Below are 19,723 nucleotides of genomic sequence, written 5' to 3'. Positions count from 1 at the left end.
TCACAGGAGCATGGCCATATTAGACTGGCTGTGAACATCATATAGTCAACATCCATAAAGAGGTGCTTACAGGCAGTGCCAGGGAGGATGCTCCTTTATGTTGTCAGTGCCCTCTTAGAGACAGATCCTGGCCTAGTGCCAAGCCCGTTGTAGCATAAACACTGCCTTATAAGGGTTGTTCTTGTAGTCTCCACGTCAGCAAAATGGGAATGGTGGCACCAACACTGACGTGGTCTCTGGAGAAGAGATGGGCTTTCAGAGGCGTCATCTGTCATCCCAGACCTTCATATGCTTCTCTCTGACAAGGATACCCATGTGCTCATATCTTCAGTCTGTGATCATGGTCACCATTCATATACTGATCTTTATCCTATTCAGAGCAGTGCTCAGTTGGGGATAGGAAGGTGGGGGAGAGAATGGGAGCAGTGTTATATTACAAAATAAAGACCTATGGAAGCCCTGGGCAAGATAACAAATGGGGTGATCTTTCAAAGCAGGACTATTTTGTTGCAGTTGAAAATAAAAACAAATATATAACAAACACTTGTGTGCCGCACTAACCAGAGTTGACAAATGCGAACGTTTTGTCATATTTATTGTAGATCTATTTAAATAAAAGAACTAAAATACTACAAGTAAGATTTTAGTCCCCTAAGCCTATATTATTTAAATATTCATTTCACATTTATTTTGAAGAATGGCAGAGAGCTGTGTGAGCAAAGTGCAGAGGAAGATAATCACCCTCTCCTCCTAGCAGTTCAGCTTTCCCAAAACTTGCCTGCCCACTCAGCAAACAAAAGCAACACAATTTATGATAGTTGCCCCTTGGAAGGCAGTTTAGCAGCCAACCTCCCCTCCAACCCAATGTGCCCGAGCCCCCCTTTCCAAAACGCCAGCCACACAGGACTCTTTCTGAGAGGAGTTCTGGAAATTATAATTTTCTGGATCTCATTACATTTCATGGGGGTTTGGAAGCTCATTATAAATTGGTTTCCCATGCACCGTCTGGGCCTGCACATTCCTTTTGTCTGGTTGGAACTACTTAAGCCTAGCAATCCCCACACGGATGACTTGGTCAAGCAAATGGCAATTGTCTGTGTCTACAGCTTCAGGAGTAAGAGAGAGCACAAACAACCTAGTTTTGCTTTTTTTTCTTTCCTCCCCACATCTCCACAGCTACAGTAAATCAGATCGCCTGACATTTCTTTTTAGCTGCATCTGAATCTAATGCCCTCAGCCTAGAAATTTCCGTTATATCACCCAGTGCATGGCAAGAGCAATGGGCTTTTCTGATTAGTGAAGCTGAAGAGTAGAAATGAATCACAGCGCCTTTGTATTCTAGAACGAGTCTGGAATGAATGAATGCGGGAGGTTGGCCAAAACACAACCCCGGCGACTCATTTCTTAAATGATTTACAATGAACATAAGTCTGGGGACTTATGATGAATAAATATCTCCATTTAATAAGCATTAAAGAAAGAGGTAAGGTGGAAGGCCTAGGAAGGGGCTGGGAAGCCACCTGCTTCTGATAATCTCAAAATCTCAGTTTCCCTCTCTATATGATGGACCGCTTATCCTCATCGGCTCTCCTAGGGCTGTTGTGAGCAGTATATTTTAGAAGTGACTGAAGGTGGTTTGGAAAATACCTTACAACATATCAAAGGCAATTTCACTGGGTCAAGACTTGGGCTTTATACCATAAAAGGAGAAAATAACAGCATTAGTCTCCCAGATCAGCTAAGCATCCAACAAGGGAAGCAGGAATTATTCTGGCTGTTTCAGAAAGTTGGAAGGAATTGAGGGGCTCTTACAAGCCAACTGGGGTAAGAGGTAGAGCGCTAAACTTTCTGTCATTTGAGAATCAGGTAAAGCAGGACAGGATCTCTAGATAAGAACATCTAGAGAGAGGAAGAAAAAATGCACCAATAATTTGCATAAAGTCATTGTACTAGTCAGGGTTCTCCAGAGAAATAGAACCAATAGGATACATATAGGTACATAAGGGGAGATTTATTATGGGAATCGGCTCATGTGATTATGGAGGTTGAGAAACTCTACAATATGCTGTTCCCAAGTTAAGAACCAGGAAAACTGGTCACGTAATTCAGTCCTTGGCTAAAGGCCTGAGAACGAAGTGGGAGTAGGGGGTGGGGGAGGTGTCTACTGATGTCCCAGGGCCAGATAACATGGATGTGCCAGCTCAGTAAGAGAAAACTTGCCTTTCCTCCACACTCTTGTTCTATTCAGTTCCACAGTGGATTGGACGATGTCCACCCACATTGTTAAGGGCAAATCTTTACTCAGTCTATTGATTCAAATACTAATCTCTTCCAGAAACACCCTCACAGACTCACCCAGAAATAACGTTTTACTATCTGGGCATCCCTTAGCCCATCCAAGCTGACACCTAAAATTACCATTAAAATCATCAACTAATAGGCTTGGGAAAAAACTTGGGAACGGCCTGATTCAACCTCCAATCCAGATGCCTTCCACTCCCACCTCATTCCATCAGCTGATTGTCTAGCCTTTGCTTGAAAGTTTCCAGTAACAAGGATTTACCACCTCTAGAGATAGCCCATCCCAGTCGTGGGTATCTTGCATCATTATGGATTGTTTACCAACTCTCCCTCACAAAGCATTATTACATTGAGTCCCCTCATCTCTGAATCCTTCCTCTCTGAACATGCCACAGTTGCTCTGTGTCCCCCACAAGGTGTATCACTCAGAGCTGTGCTTGGCACCCCAGAAGGGGCCTGGCCATCTGTGTGCAGCAGGGACTGCTTATCAGCAGACTTCCCTATGCTCTCTTTGCCTCCTTCTACACCTCCTATCTGAGTGCTGTGATGGGGAGGGGGAGGGCTGAAAAAGGGAGGAGGCAGGAAGCGGTGTTGATGATACCTTGGTAGATGAGACAAGGGCCCTGCCTTTTTTTAATTTCTTTTTTTTTTCTTTTCTTTCTTTCTTTTTTTTTTTTTTTGAGACGGAGTCTACTTCTGTCGCCCAGGCTGGAGTGCAGTGGCGCGATCTCGGCTCACTGCAAGCTGCCTGCCGGGTTCACGCCATTCTCCTGCCTTAGCCTCCCAAGTAGCTGGGACTACAGGCGCCCGCCACCATGCCCGGCTAATTTTTTTTTTTGTATTTTTAGTAGAGATGGGGTTTCACCATGTTAGCCAGGATGGTCTGGATCTCCTGACCTTGTGATCCACCCGCCTCGGCCTCCCAAAGTGCTGGGATTATAGGCGTGAGCCACCACTCCTGTCCGGGCCCTGCCTGTTTAACTGTAACCTCCACACTCACCATTTTACCCCTTCTTTACTCAGGGGATTTATGCCTGCTCTTTGTGTTTGTGACAAGCATTGAATTGTCAGAAAAGTTTGAACCAGAGTGATTCCATCTTGAATAGGGGCTGGATAAAATAAGGCTGAGACCCACTGGGCTGCATTCCCAGGAGGTTAGGCATTCTAAGTTACAGGATGAGATAAGAATTCAGCACAAGATACAGGTCACAAAAACCTTGTTGATAAAACAGGTTGAGGTAAAAAACCTAGCCAAAACCCACCAAAACCAACATGGCAATAAAAGCGACCTCTGGTCATCCCCACTGCTCATTAGACACTAATTATAATGTATTAGCATGCTAACAGACACTCCCACCAGTGCCATGCACCATGGCAGTTTACAAATACCATAACAATGTCAGGAACTTACCCTATATGGTCTGAAAAGGGGAGAAGAGGAACTCTCAGTTGCAGGAATTGCTCACCCCTTTTCTGGAAAACTCATGAATAATCCACGCCTTGCTTAGCATATTAACAAGAACTAACCATAAAAATAGCCAACCAGTATCCCCTGCGGTTGCTCTACCGATGGAGCAACAATTATTTATTTCTTTACTTTCTTTCTTTTTTTAGACTGAGTTTCACTCTTGTGCCCCAGGCTGGAGTGCAATGGCGTGATCTCGGCTCACTACAACTTCCGCCTCCCAGGTTCAAGTGATTTTCCTGCCTCAGCCTCCCGAGTAGCTGGGATTACAGGTGCCTGCCACCATACCCAGCTAATTTTTGCATTTTTAGTAGAGACAGGGTTTCACCATGTTGGCCAGGCTGGTTTCGAACTCCTGACCCCAGGTGATCCACCTGCCTCAATCTCCCAAAGTGCTGGAATTACAAGCAGGAGCCACCGCACCTAGACTGTTCCTTTACTTTCTTAATTAAACTCGCTTTCACTTTACTCTATGGGCTTGGCTGAATTCTTTCTTGCACGAGATCCAAGATCCCTCTCTTGGGGTCTGGATCTGGACCCCTTTCCGGCAACAGAATCAAACATTCTGAAGATAGTGATTGAAGATTATATTCTATAGCTGGGTAAAACCTGACCAAATCATAGGAGGTCAGAAGGTATCTTGGTCCAACACTGCACAATCTCTATAATGCAATGGTCCTCAAAGGGTGGTCATTGGACTAACTATATTGGCATCACCTGTGAACTTGTTAGAAATGTCAAAGGATCCTGTCCTCAAACTATCATATATAGCAATGTGTGTGTGTGTGTGTGTGTGTGTGTGTGTGTGTGTGTGTGTGTGTGTTTAGAGATGAGGTCTCACTCTGTTGCCTAGGCTGGTCTCAAACTCCTAAGCTAAAGTGATCCTTCTGCCTTAGCCTCCTGAGCGTCTGGGATTGCAGTTGTGAGTCACTGTGCCCAGTGCAATCTGTGTTTTAACAGCCCCTCCAGGTGATAGTGATTTGAAAACCACTAATAGACTAGATACTGTGGTGGCCCTCCTGACAGGCATGCGCTTAAAGAACCTGTGTACTCCTTCCTAGCTATTATGGCTGCAAAAGGCTCAAGGTAGCTCTTTTCCTTTTTTTTTCTTTTCTTTTTCTTTTCTTTTTTTTTGAGACGGAGTCTCACTCTGTCGCCTAGCCTGGAGTGCAGTGGCACGATCTTGGCTCACTGCAAACTCCGCCTCCCAGGTTCACTCCATTCTCCTGCCTCAGCCTCCCGAGTAGCTGGGACTACAGGAGGTCGCCACCACGCCTGGCTAACTTTTTGTATTTTTAGTAGAGACGGGTTTCACCATGTTAGCCAGGATGGTCTCAATCTCCTGACCTTGTGATCTGCCTGCCTCGGCCTCCCAAAGTGCTGGGATTACAATGTAAGCCACCACACCGGGCCCATGGTAGCTCTTTTCTTGACAGAACTGCCATTAACCAAACATGGAGCCCCCTTGCCATGGGAGTAATGCAATATACCCCTGCTCCCCCATCCAGAGGCCAGTGACTGACATGGGGTGTAAAAAGGCTGGCCTCTTGCCTCAAGGGCAAGCTCTAGAGTACAACAATTTGTGCTCTAGAGCTCTGGCTGAGGCCAGGCTGATATAAAGACCACCATTTGTTGAGCATCTCTCCTATCCTATCCTACTTGCTTCTCTCTCTCTGTCTCTTTTAAGAGACAGGGGTCTTGCTATGTTGCCCAGACTGGTCTTGAACTCCTGACCTGAAACAATCCTCCTGCTTCAGCCTCCCAAAGTGCTGGGATTACAGGCATAAGCCACAGAGCCTGGCTGCTTCTCTTTATTTCTGTGAGCACTTCCTCAATAAATGATTTTTATAAGAATCCCTCTCACAGACAGTGTTGTTGCAGGAATTTGACTGAAAACAATAATACAAAATTGAGGAATTGAAGGATTTTTTATAAAGATGCTTAAAAGTTCCATGTGAGTACTTGAAAAATATCTAGATAATTATGTAGAGTGTGATTTTTACTAGCTCTTGTTTATAGACATAGTTTGGGAGATGCACCACCACAGACACAGAGAGGAATACCAGGGACAGAATGGTGACATTTAATTTCTTTACCTGACTGAGTCCTTAGCATTCCAGGAAGCACTTAAGCATCTTCATTAGTTCATTCTCCAACCTTCAGTGAGGGTGGTGATAAGGACTTTGGGCTGATAAGTAGAATGAATCACAACGAGGTTAAATGGTGGCTGAAAGTCAGTTGCTGAATACAAATGAGATTCTACCCCCACCCTCATAACCCAGCACTTTTTCTGATGATCTAGTGACGTTCATTAGAAGCAAATCCTCACCCCTCTACTGCTATTTTCCTAGAATTGATAGGAAGAAAATTTGGCCAAATAAAATAAGAAACTAATAGCACTTAATGAAAACAATCTGATGTTTTCATCAACTTGAGGGTTTGCTGTGTTTGCATAGAACAAAGTAGAGATTTGACAATTATCTGGATTATTTGGGCTGCATGGGTGTAGGTACACAAATGGACTAGGACTATATCAATCTCTAGATACATGAGACCCCGCAGAAACTTCTGGGCCTCTTTTAAGTTGGGTCTAAAAAGATGCTGCTGCACTAAGGCAGAAAGAGGGGAAGGCCTGACCTTCAGTGGGTAAGGTGACTTGGACTTGGCCAGGGCTGGTGTTGCTCCTGCATCCTCCAAACACTCCAGTCACTAGACTAGCTGGGGTGGATGAGATGCTGAATCGATTGGTTGTGTCTGATCTGGAGGCTTATTTAGCTCAGACCCCCTGTGGGAAGATAAGGTGACTGGTGGATGTAGTCTCTTGGCTGTGGTATATAACTATGACCTTTTGTGCTTAGCTCAGGGAATCATTCCATTCAGCAAGTGCTTTTTAAAAATTGAATTCTGATGATGTACCAGCCAGTGTTCTGGTGCTGGGGATACCCAGTTGAATGACACAGACAGTCCTTGACTTCATGAGCCAGTAGTGAAGCAACAGTTGTCCTCAGTTGGGCCCATGCTGAGGCTGCACAGAGGGTCAGGCCCCGCCTGGCTGTTGGCTGGGAGAGAGGGTTGGGGAAGGCATGGCATAGAAGTCTTTTCTAGTAAAGTGATTCTTAAACAGTCTTGAAGAATAAGAGGAATGGGTCAGAGAATAAAAAGTGTGTGTGGGGAGAGTGGGAGAGGAAGTAGAATGCCATCCCAGGAGAAAGGATCAGAAATGAGAGGTGAAACAAAGTAATTCTTCTGACTGAACCATCAGGTGTGTGAGGGGCGTGGGAGGCAAGCGGAATTGAGTCTGAGGAGGGAGGCAGGGCACGAAGGATCTGAGATGCCATGGACAGCACTTTGGACTTTAATCTAAAGGTGATGTGAAATCATGAGAGTTACAAGATCAGGTGTTTAGAAAAAGATGTTTATGGCAGCAGTGTGGAAGATGGAGTGGAGGGGGACAGGCAGTGGACGCAGAGAGCAGATAGAAGATTTGTGCTAGAACCCAGAAAAGAAGCAATGAAACTTGAATACAGTAGTATGATTTAGTCTGTTTCAGATCTTGATTTTAATTCCACCTCCATCCAATATTAGCTGTGTGGCCTGTGGCAATTTACCTTACCTCTCTAAGCCTTGTTCTTTCCATATATAAGATGGCTTAATGTATAGTTGGGGGTATTAGATAATACCCATAAAGTGCTTGGCGAAGTGCCTGGAACACAGTATTCTCTGTTTTTTGGTTTTTGTTTTTGTTTTTTTGTTTTTTTAAGATGGAGTTTCACTCTTGTCACCCAGGCTGAAGTGCAATGGCACAATCTCGGCTCACAGCAACCTCTGCCTCCCGGGTTCAAGCAATTCTCCTGCCTCAGCCTCCCAAGTAGCTGGGACTACAGGCGTGCACCACCGTGCCTGGCTAATTTTTGTATTTTTAGTAGAGACGGGGTTTCACCATCTTGGCCAAGCTGGTCTTGAACTCCCGACCTCATGATCCACCTGCCTTGGCCTCCCAAAGTGCTGGGATTACAGGCGTGAGCCACTGCATCTGGCGGAACACAGTATTCTCTTATAAAAACCCAAACCATTATTCCTATTATTATGCAGCCGTCCTAACTTGGACCATCCTCCTATACCCAGACACTGAAACAAGGACTGGGGTGCAAGTAGTTTATTTGGAAAGTGAACCCAGGAAGCACAAGCGAGGCAGTGAGGAAAGTGAGCAGGGAAAGGCAGGAAAGCCAATAAAGGAGGTGTTACTGGGTGGGCTGCTGCTGTGGGTAACTGGGGCTTATGTTTCCTGGGAACGCTCATGAGAACTGTGCAAATCACAGCTCAAAGTGATTCCTTTGAGGGATGGGAGAGCTGGGATATTTAACCACCAACTCCTATCCCTCATTGGTTGAGGGTTGCTTCTGCAGATCTTAGTACTTCCAGGCTGCTCTGTGCAGAGGCTGAACAACTTTCAGGTGGGACCACAAGCGCTCAGCAAGTCTGCAGCAGCAGAGATGGGTGCTTGAGATGGAAACTGCCATAGTGCAACTGTAACTATCCACTGCAGCTGAGGTAGACTCAGAGGTCAGCAGTGGGGACATGGACAGAGCATCATACCTGCTACAGTGAAGTGAAGGGACAATTAAACAATATTTGGAATGTAGAATTAATAGATCTTGATGAGTGATTCGATCATTGAGGGGTAAAAATAGGGTAGAGTCTTAAAATGACTTTTGCATTTCTAGTTTGGTCTAAAATTTGCAGTCCCATTTATTGAGTTTAAAACAATTGCCAGAGGGGTAGTTTTGGCCATAGTGATGGCAGAGAAGAGGAGTTGCTTTTTCATTTAGGCATCCTGAGTTGGAGGTGTCTGTGATATAGCAAAGTGTCACACTGGGTTGGCAAATGGAATTTTCCTAATTCTATATTAAACTATGCAGTTTAGAGGCCGGGCGCGGTGGCTCAAGCCTGTAATCCCAGCACTTTGGGAGGCCGAGACGGGTGGATCACGAGGTCAGGAGATCGAGACCATCATGGCTAACACGGTGAAACCCCGTCTCTACTTAAAAAAATACAAAAAAACTAGCCGGGCGAAGTGGCGGACGCCTGTAGTCCCAGCTACTCCGGAGGCTGAGGCAGGAGAATGGCGTAAACCCGGGAGGCAGAGCTTGCAGTGAGCTGAGATCCGGCCACTGCACTCCAGCCTGGGCGGCAGAGCGAGACTCCGTCTCAAAAATAAATAAATAAATAAATAAATAAATAAATAAATAAACTATGCAGGCTTCAGTTTGGCATGTTTGAAATTCTTTAAACAGATTTTGTGGGAACAAATCCTGACTCTGATAATGAATGATTTCCCCCCTGCACATTTAATCTGGTGGTTTAAGTGACGGCTTTTAAAATAGCCTGGTGTCTCTTTCTACCTGCTGTTCACTTATTAGTTGACTTTGAACCTGTTGGTGAATTCCATTGCAGATCGTCTCTCCCTGAAGAAAGGGAATAATAAACACCCTTTTGAGTTATTGCATAGCTGTTGAAAACCAAGACAGCATTTCAAAGCTCTTCTGAGTGTGTTGCAGAGCACAGTGCCCCATCAAGTATTGTATTTCTTTGCTTCAGTTTGCTTTCAGAGCTTACAGCATTCCAATTATCCTATTATTGGATATTCAGTAGTAAAGTGAATATGCTTGTCTTCTAAAATGGAATTTTTAGATGTTAAAAGTTTATATTTGCCAAGTGAAATAAGCCAGATATTTAGCTAATTATGGCATTGAACTTATCCTGATTATAAATATATGTTTTTCCCTCTGTATGTATGTGTATATATATATATATATTTATTTGTATTTAGAGACATGCATCCTGTTTTTGCTCTATTTCAGAATGCATTTTTCAATAGATGTTGAAACCACTAACAGTTTAACTTTCTAAAGTGGTTTCCTTATAGATATTTTATTATAGGAAGACGTGTAGAACATCCAAGTCAATGGGGCCAGAGACAAAAATGTGAAACAGGTAAAGCCTGGCTTTAGCTTTCTCTCTTGAGGTGACCTCTGTCTTCCCCAAGGGCTTTCTCATGTCCCAGTATTCACTGCTAACGTGCCCAAGGGTTGTTGGCCTCTACTGCCAGAGAGTAGAGCCTACACATGAGGCTCTGGACTAGTTGGTGAAAGTGGAGGGAGTGAAGACAGCAAAACAGGGTCAGAGCAAGGCTGGGCCTCCTGGGTCTACTTTGTCTTCCTCAGTGGGTGGGGCGGTGCTGATAGTACTGTGGAGACTGGCTCCAGAAGAAGGCAAGGAAAGAGGAAGTAGGAGAGACTGTAGTGGGAACTTACTACAGGCCAAGAATTATGCCAAGTATTCTGCATATATCATCTCATTTAATTTAATAAAGCAATATATTTTCTTAAAAATGTGCTTGAGAGTAAACGTTTCTGGAGACAAGTGAAAAGCCTCTCACACACAGCTCCTATTTCTTGGAGAGTTCCTGCTGCTGGCCCATAGAGGAACTCCCCCAACCTTTTTTGTTTAAGCAAACGTTAAGGACTGAAATGAAAGAACTGTTTGATTCTTTTAAAGTTTCAAATCAAAACAAGGTCTGATAGTGGTTATTTTGCTAAGGAAAGAAATGATAGTGAAGTCAGAGGTTTTGAAACCCAAATTTTTGGAGTAATGAAATAATTTGCACAGTACAAAATAAAATAGTGACAATAACATTATTTTACTTTTGAAGGACAAAAGCAGCAAACACATTCAGAGACTGGATGCTTTTAGACTGCAGTGGGATCATTCACTCTTCTGTTTTGCATTTGATGAGACTAGCTCGAGAAGAAAGTTTTAGATGTTATAATGGTAGGTCTACCTGGGAGTCTGTTCCCTGGGGCCTGGTCATCATGGCTCTGGAGCTGTAATGTTTTCTTTCGGAATCCACCGTCTGCGCGGTCTGAGCTTGTCAGGCGCATGTGCGACTCTGTTGCCTGCAGAAACCGCTGAACTTTGCACAGGCCGTGGGTGGTGAAGCACTTGTGTGTACCCACCCTGCTGTTCAGCCTGGAGCCACCACTGGTTTCAATTATGACTTCAACAGGCAGCTTTGAGGGCTTCTCTATTCATTACAGTGCCACACACTCTATAATTAGTAATAAAGGAACACAGGCACTTCACAAATATAAAGGGCTAAACAGTAATCATGCAGTAAAGGCAATGCATTGGGACTTTTCTATCTAACTCCTTGTTTCTTGCGGGTTTAAAAAAAAAAAAGCAAACAAAAAACAACTTGTTTCATTACTTTGTTTTTTTTTTTTTTGCACTGAATAACCTAGGTTTGAATCTCACCCTGGATACTTATTAACTGTGTGATTGTTGGCATTTTATCTCACCTTCTTGTGCCTCGGTTTCTTTATTTGCAAAATGGAGTTAATGATACTTCCCCTATCCTGGGGGTAGTTTGCTGATTAAATGAGATAATTCATGCAGAATGCTTGGTAAGGAGCTCTGCTCACACGAAGACTTGCTCAGTAAATGTTAGGTCTCATTATGATTATCATCATTTTAATTTCAAATGAAATGCATAGAGTATGAGACACAGGCATAGTACTCTTGAGTGTCTTTTTTTTAGACTTTCCATTATGTACATTTTCAAACACAAACATGTAGAGATATTGGTGAAATTTCCCTACCTCACATGCACCTTTGCTAGCATTGACAATTATTAGTATCTTATCAAATCAAATCAATCTTGTTTCACATAGCTCCCTATTTTTTTCTAGAACATTTTAAAGCGAATCCCAACCATCATGTCATTTTTCCCATAAATATGAGTGGGATAGTGCTGATAGTTACTTTGGAGACTGGCTCCAGAGGAAGGCAAGGAAAGAGGAAGTAGGACAGAATGTAGTGGGAACCTATTACATTCCAAACGGCTAAGATGTTAGTCTTTTTGTTACTAACACCCCGAATAAGCTGAGGACTCTTTGGGACTATGTCTTCTTCACCTCAAACTCCAGCTTGAGGAGTACCAGCAGCTAGTAAAAGTTCTACAGATGCTTGTTTAATTAGTGAATGAACAACCCAGACTTAGCTTTCTTCACTTTTTGGTGTCTGCTCAATAAATATCTACCCAGAGAATAAATGAAAGCAGGAATTTTACAGACCAATGCATATGAAGATGCTTATAATTTATGAAATCAACACACACTTTTAATACTTGGGTGACATTTTGCAATACTGGAAACCCCACAGGTTTAATATTGTCATGAACATTAATAATGCTCAGATAATGAGCACTTGAAAGGTTTCATTCTGATACTCATATTATTTGTGAATGTCTGACTATAGGCAGCTTCATGAAAAGCAATTAGCAGATTCTTCAAACACATGACAAATCTTTTATTACTGTGCTTATAAGTGACACGGTTTACAGAAAACCAAATGTAATTAAATAACATTGAACTTGAAATCTACCACAGAGTCAAGATATACAAGTTATACTTGGCAAGGCAAAATTTCTCAAACACTAGGTTGTTTCAGGTGAAAGATAAAGTTCAATTAAGTAATTCCAACATGTTTTGTTTTTTGTCTTACAGACAGTTCCTTTGGCAATAACTTCCACTTTAGCTTTTATTATATAAAAATATAACAAAATTTCATTATATACAAACATTACATTACACAATGTACAGGTTAAAAACACTAAGAAAATGGCAAGCCGCAAGTGAAATTAAAGTCAATAGCATGATAAAAAAAATTAAATACTGCACACATTTCATAAAAATTACATTAACTACATTTTTGTTTGCAAATACCAAACAGTACCAATGTGATTGGAAATAGCTTCCAACGACTTCATTTTAAGGCACATCTTGCATATTTATATATACAACACTGAAACCGGTCAATAACTTAGGGGCTTCTCGGAGTGACCTGTATAGGTGTGAAGACATGCAGCATGGGATTACACATTTTCATTGGCTCCCTTCTTCGGGGACAGGTACCTGCCAGGAGGGGACTGGTAGAGGGGTACCCCAATCTCCTGCAGGTCTGGGAGCCTCCCTGGACGGGGAGGGGAGAGCAGAGTGACTGTCCTGTCATAGTCTCTGTGCAGTACTTTCTCATAGACGCTCTGCAGCCCCACTGTCTTGGGCAGCTGGGCCTGGTAGTAATTGTCCCTGCGTAGAGGATCCCGAGGCAGGGATGTGCTCTTACAGAAGGTTGACATCTGGGCTGGTGGGTGAGGCAAGGGATGTGTGTTAGGCCCGCTGCAGGATGGGCTCCAGCAGCGGTCAGAGTGGCCCAGGATCTTACACTCAGCGGTGCACGCCCACAGTCCTAACGCAAAAGGGAAAAGGAAACAGCATGACGATTATTCCTGAGATTATACATACCCAGGCTTCCATCTTCAGAATGTCAGCCTGGGTCAGGGCAGCTGAAAGGAAAGGCTGTGCACATAAAGATATACACTGTGTCTCAAGAATCGAAGGCACATTGCTTCCTGTAAAGCCATCTTAATGCAAAGCTGGTCCAGCTTCTTCAGCTGGAAGTGAAAACAAAATTGATAAGCAGAACCCCCTTTTTAATGGCTAGCATCACCCGTGCTGCTGCCTTACAGGATGAGGGTGTGCTTTATTCAAGAGCTGGAGTTGCCTCCACTCGGCATTTTGAAATTCACTGTGTGAGGCAGGCCAGGATCCGCAACTGGAGGAGTGAGAAAAAGTGGGGAAGAGAGAAGGGGGCTGGGAACCGAGATTGACAGGAGGCAAGCGGTGGTGAAGGGGAGGGAAGGGAGGAATGTCGAATTTGGCGGGAAATAAGAGTCCTCACCACTCTGCATGTGGTTGATGAGATCCTTTTTCAGAGCGTCCCCGCTGATGTCGGAATCGCTGTCGTTGAAATCACTGTCCCCTTTACCGCTGTCTTTGCCGCTGAACTTCTCTGCTTCTCTACCGGAGATGGTGTTGAATGAGTGTCCTTTCCACACCGCCACAGGGGGAGCCGGCTCCTTTCCAAAACCCGGGGAGGCACTGTAGGGCTGCAGCAGGGAATAGGGGAATGGGGGTGGGGGGAGGGTTGGACAAGAAACAAACAAAAAACAGGTGCGACAGGTTAAGCGTCTACCTGCATGCGCCCACCCTACCCCTCCAGTCTCCCTTCCCCCAGCCTGTCCGCGGAGCACGGAGGGGGGCGCCCAGTCGAAGGAAGGCCTCACCTCGGCGTGCGCGCCGCGGAGCCGCTGCTGCCCCTCCAAGTGACAGGCGCTTTCCCCAGTGGCGCTGCCGCCCTCTGAGCCCGGCACTTCGGCCGCGGCGACCGCAGGCGGAGGCGCGTCCGCCGCGGGGCTGCCAAAGGGCGCTTTGCCGGTGCCAGGGAAGGTGAGCACGTCGAACATGTTGGGCCTGGGCCCGGCTCCCCGGGCGGCCTCCTCCGGGGAGCCGGGAGCCGAGGCTCCGCCGCCCGCCGCCCCGGGCCGCTCTTCCCGGAGGGCCCCCCCTTTGCGCACCTCCTTCTTGCGGCGGTTGCAAGTGGTGGCGATGGCGATGATGGCGGCCAGCAGCAGCGTGCAGCTCCCGGCCAGCACGATGATGACGATCAGCGGTGTGTCCCATTGCAGCGCTGACCCGGACGCCCCGAGCCGAGAGCCAGGCGGGCGGGAACGCTCCGGGCTTCCCGCGCTGGCAGGCGCAGCCGGCCCACGCCCGCCCCCTGCTGTTACCACGAAGCTGACAGTTGCGGTGGTGGTGAGTGGGGGACGGCCGCCGTCGGATATGACCAGGAGTGCCCTGAACACGCGGCCGGGTGGCTCCTGCGAGAGGTCGCTTGTGAGCACTATCTCCCCCGTGCGGCGGCCGATGGCGAAGGCTTCGCGCGGCTCCTGCTGCTGCAGCTCGAACGCCAGCTCCCCGTTGGCCCCTTCGTCTGCATCCCGGGCCTGCACACGGGCCACTGCCGTGTCCTTTGCGGTGCGCCCAGGCACCGCCACTTCTAGGGAGCCATTGGCTGGCGCCGGGTGCACCAGGACCGGTGCATGGTCGTTCTGGTCCAGCACGCGCACTTGCACTAGGGCGCTGCTGGAAAGCTGAGGGGAGCCGCCGTCGCTAGCTTGGATGCGAACGTCGAGTTGGCGCAGCGTCTCATAGTCAAAGCTGCGCAGCGCGTAGATGGCTCCGGTAGCTGGGTCCACCGAGACGTAAGTGGACACGGCACCCCCGGCGCGGCCCACTTCGGCCTCCAGCAGCCGGTAGGTGACCTGGCCGTTGCGGCCTAGGTCCCGGTCCCGGGCGGCCACTGTGGCCAGGTAGGCGCCGGGCGGGTTGTTCTCGCGCACTGACACCTCATAGACCGGCCGCGTGAAGAGCGGCGCGTTGTCGTTCTCGTCGCCCACGCGCACCGTGTAGGGTCGCACGGTGCGCAGAGGGGGCGCGCCGCGATCCTCGGCCACCAGCGTCAAGTTGTACTCGGCGATGCGCTCGCGGTCCAGCGACGCCGCGGTCACCACCAGGTAGCTGCCCGCGTAGGCTGGCTGAAGCCGGAAGTGCTCGTGCCCATAGAGGGCGCAGCGCACCTGCCCGTTGGCGCCCGAGTCCCTGTCCGAGGTGCTGACCAGGGCCACCAGGCTCTCGCGCGCCGCCCCCTCTGGCACCAGCGAAGTGGCGCCAGCCTCGGACGTCCCGGTTCCCGCCGGCGAGCTAGCGTCCGCTCCCCCGAGCGCAGCGGCGGCGGCGGCAGCGGCGAAGGGCGAGGCGGCCGGCGCGCCTGGGGCGGCCAGCGGGGTGATGGCGATGTCGGGTGCGTTGTCATTGACGTCGCGGATGCGCACGATGACCTTGCAGGTGGCAGCGCGGGGCCCGGGTCCGCGGTCCTGCGCCCGCACGTCCAGCTCGTAGGTGTCCTGACGCTCGTAGTCCACGGGCCCGGCCAGGGTGAGGCGGCCCGTTCGCGGGTCAAGCCGAAAGAGGCGGCGCGCCTCCGGCGGGGTGCGAGCGCCAAAAGCGAACACCACGTCGCCGTTAGGGCCCTCGTCGGGGTCGGCCGCGTCTAGGTCAAGAAGCAGGGAGCCCACGGGCGCGTCTTCCGCCAGTTCCACTTCGGCCACGGCGCCCTGCGGGAAGGCCGGGCTGTGGTCATTGGCATCCAGGACGCGCACGCTGAGGGCAGCTGTGGCGGAGCGCGGCGGGCGGCCGCCGTCCTGGGCCACCAGCTCCAGGCTGTAGGCGGCCTGGCTCTCGCGGTCCAGCTCCTGCAGCAGCACCAGGTCCGCGCACTGAGCGCCGTCCGCTCGCGTCTGCAGCTCCACCCGAAAGGGGGTGTGCGGCTCGGCCAGTCGCACGCTCTGCAGCCCGTTGGCGCCCACGTCCTCGTCCACCGGCACCTCCAAGGGGATGCGCGTGCCCACGGCCGCACCCTCGGACACCTCCACCGGGATCTGGGCCCGGGGGAAGCGCGGTGCGTGGTCGTTGACGTCCCTCACCTCCACCTCCACGTGCACTAGCCGGAACTGCTCCTGCGAGAAGCTGACCACATCGAAGGCCAGCACGCACTGCGGGGCCTGGCCACACAGCCGCTCGCGGTCCAGGCCGACGTCCCCGACGGTCAGCTGCCCGTCGCCTTCGCGCACCCGGAGCAGAGAGCTGTTGAATTGCTTCATCAGGCGGAAGCTTGTGTCACCCGATACTTTCATATGCAGGTCCTCTGCCAGAGTCCCGATGACCGTGCCGGGGGCATCCTCCTCGAAGGTGCTGTATCTGACTGTTTTGCTCTGGGCCAGTGAGAGCACCCAGCAGAGGCTGAAGAGCTGCAAGGGGAAAAGGCAGGGGCTGCCCCAACGCCTCATAAGACTCATGCCTCCAGCCTTAAGTGCGATCCGAAAGGCTAAGGAAGAGAGTCTTCTCTGGTTTCCAGGTCGGGCGTGAGTCTCAGGCTCTCGGAATCACGCTCTTTGCGAGCCCTGTGCGGGAGAAGTCTGCTGGTAGCAGCTCCGCGCCTCCAGCGGGCTCTGAGGACGCGCGGACCCGCCCTCACCCTGCGCCTTTCCCTCCCTTACAGAAGCTGCGCCGCCTCGCGACGCCCTTGCCTTTATAGCCGCCGATATGCTAATCAGCCGAGCCGGGCAGCCAATGGCCGCCTCCCCCTCGCGTCGCTCCTCCGCCTGCCTCTGACAATCCCTTTAATGTGGAAAGGCTTAGAGGGGAAAACAAGAAAGGAAAATTAGGGAATCTTTCTTTTGTTTAACTCCTTTTGCTTTCTCTCCCTTTTCTTGTCAGCACCCTGCATGTAGAGGAGTTGGCACAGGGCTCCAGGAGTAAAAGAAGCGGATGATTTTGTTAATTGTCGCCTGTCTCCCTCCGTGCTGCGGCTAGAACTAAGTGCGAACACGCTGGGATTTCACCCCAGCGACTCCAGAATCCCCCTTCCCCCAGCCCCTGCCAACACACACACTCTGCATTTTGCACCTCTGAGGCTTCCAAATCCTTGCAGCCCCTTACCCACAGACTTGCTCTGCTGAGTGAGACTCTGCTTTCCTTCTCTCCTAGCTTCCTACAGTGCCTGGAATAGCCTCTCGATTAAGAAGCCTGAAGGATAAGGGAAAATCGATTTTATTCAAATTTGTGTACGCAATTGTGTTTTGCTCATGTGAGCCCCGGTGATCAGAGCTGTCACTTCCCTTTCAGAAAAGAGCCCCGCGATGTGTTAGTATGCATGTCACTGTCCAAATGGCTTTCTTAAGCCTTGGGCGCTAGCAGGCAAGGAAAAAAAAGTTCCAAATAGGATTTAGCATAAGCTTGAGGAGATTTGGAAAGGTTTCAAAGATCAGACTGTATCAAAGGCTTATGAAGCCCTCGTTAGCTGTGGAAATAGAATGGTGTGGCAGGCGATCCCATTGGAGGCCCCAATGTCTGTATTATTTCACTGTGACAAGCTAAGGGGAGAGAAAGTTGAACAGTTTCCACAACGGAGTTGGGCTAACTTGAATATAATGAGCAAACGCCACATGTATCCATTATGTTCCTCTATTCATCCCCAATCACTGCCATAACTCTCCGGCTAAACGGTGATGGGCGCTGAATTCCACACAATACCCGGCTCCTATTAAAGTGCATTTAGAGAAGTTTTTCCTCCTGATGCCTTGTTCCGCCTATTTAGAGGATTTTCTTTCTGTTCTAATAGTGCCACTCTGGGAAGCAACACTCGTCCGGTTCCAGAAGAACAAAATCACAGCGTGACATTGAAGCCTGGCAGGAACGTGGGGGGAACTTAACCATCTGCCTAGGAAAGTGTGGAGCTTCGGCACTGCCAAAATCTGGGCTGGGCGAATCCTGAGGCTGGCCAGCGGCTGCGCTGCCCCACAGATAGCCCCTTCCCCTCCCTGAAGGCCAGGGAGGTGGAGCTCGGATCTGGAATAAGATGGATTCTTAATGATGCTTACTGAAGGGCTTTATTGAGCAGGCTATGCAAATACACACGAAGGAGGAAAGGTAAACAGAAGTCACACACTGGAAGAAATTTAGCTTTTTAGGCGATAGGTTTGGTAAGCAGATTGCATTCAGTAAACATTCTTCAGAATCCCGAATTTTGGTCCTGCTGTCAGCGTCCTATCCATATTTTCCTTTCCCTCAAAGTCGAGGGAGTGCGTTTTGGGGGTCTTTTCAGAAGAGTGTCAGGAGTTTCCCTGGAGTAGGGAGACCAAGCCGGGAGCTGGGTGGTGGGGACGAGAGAGGTGCTTGGAACTGTCAGCAGAACATGCAGCCCCAGCCATCCCTTACAGAAGCTGCGCCGCCTCGCATAAATAAATAAAAGCTGTTAAGCCATCCATAAATAAAAGCTGTTAAGAGACTGGGGAAGGGGATGGTGAGTGACTGGAGGCTTCCTCAGAGCGGTGTGTCTCTGGGTTCCCTTCTCCACCTCTTCCACCTTGTAGCCTTGGGAATGCTAAAAGCAATAAGGCCAGGCATCTGCAGCCGCGCTGGGAAGTGCAAGGAGGAGCGCCCCCTACAGGAACCCAAACCGCAGCCCTTTCTTCCGCTTTCTTCCACCTCCCAAGTGCGATTTAGTGTCTTGCCCTCTCCCTGTCCCCGTCCAAGAGATATTCCTTGGGGAACACAAGCAGCCGAAGGAATTTTCCATTTTCCTTCCGAGCCCCGCAACACTCCCACCGCAGCCTGGGGCTGGCTGGTGACCTTTAGCGCCCATAGGCTAACGTCATCTTTCCTCACCCCTCTTCCCCCGGAGACCCAGACGGCAACAGGTTCAGAACTTGGCTGGTGGACAGCGGCCTCGGCGCTTCCGCTGGCGTAACTAGGGAAGGTCAGGCCAGGGTGGCGCGGCTGCTGCTGGGCGGAGGACTCGGAAGGTGGGGAAAGTGGTAGGCAATGGGGCTGGAGTCCCAGAGGAAGGGATTTCAGCGATTCCCACGAGCACAGCCCGGCCGCGAGTGGCTGGGACCCGGAGCTCACGCCAGCGCCCCCGGCGCCCCCTGCACCCCGCAGTTCTGGGCTGGACTCGGGACCCCCGCCACGCGCTATGTTTGGGTTTTTTGCTTGGCCAGAGATTCGGAACTACTTGCAATTTCTACTCAAAGCGCTTCCGCGTCAGCATGCTCATTGTCAAGGCTGAAATAAACCAAGGCGTGCTTGAAAGTGGGAAAAGGAAAGGGGAGCAGAGGCAGGCGAAAGCCAGGAGGCGAGAGGAGGGGTGTAGGGTAGCTGGTAGCAGGTCCAAAGCATTTTTTCCGCGGCCAGGTCCTCGTCGCTCGGAAGTAGCCACGACGGCGGCGGCGTCGAGAGGCTGAGAGCCGGGAGCCGGGGAGCCGGGGAGCCGGGAAGGGAGTCGCGAGTCTCCAACCACCACCGGTGTGCACAGGTCTTTCCGTGCCTGCAGTGGAGGTGTGAAGGCACGCGAGCACCGTGAGCTCCGGGCCGGCCGCAGGCAGCGGCTCGATTATGGAAATACGATTTAAAATAGCGCATCAACGTCCGCAGCAACTCC

General features: G+C 49.3%; 1 protein-coding gene across 2 annotated transcripts; it reads right to left on the bottom strand.

The window, feature by feature from the left end:
* Window positions 1-12,109: 12,109 nt before the first annotated feature.
* On the bottom strand, window positions 12,110-16,786 carry PCDH8 (protocadherin 8). 2 transcript variants are annotated; one of them, XM_010376265.2, is made up of 3 exons: window positions 13,950-16,786; window positions 13,565-13,772; window positions 12,110-13,072 (listed from the first exon to the last, which is right to left on the bottom strand). In XM_010376265.2, exons 1-3 carry the CDS (start codon window positions 16,578-16,580, stop codon window positions 12,699-12,701), a joined length of 3,213 nt encoding a protein of 1,070 aa, XP_010374567.2. In that variant the 5' UTR covers window positions 16,581-16,786; the 3' UTR covers window positions 12,110-12,698. The 2 variants fall into 2 exon arrangements, with proteins under 2 accessions (XP_010374567.2, XP_010374568.2); XM_010376266.2 differs by having other exon boundaries at window positions 12,117-13,072; window positions 14,241-16,786.
* Window positions 16,787-19,723: the final 2,937 nt, after the last annotated feature.

This window comes from Rhinopithecus roxellana, chromosome 18 (assembly GCF_007565055.1).
Source record: "Rhinopithecus roxellana isolate Shanxi Qingling chromosome 18, ASM756505v1, whole genome shotgun sequence".
NCBI classification, from domain to species: Eukaryota; Metazoa; Chordata; class Mammalia; order Primates; family Cercopithecidae; genus Rhinopithecus; species Rhinopithecus roxellana.
This window is presented reverse-complemented; position numbering and strand designations above follow the sequence as displayed.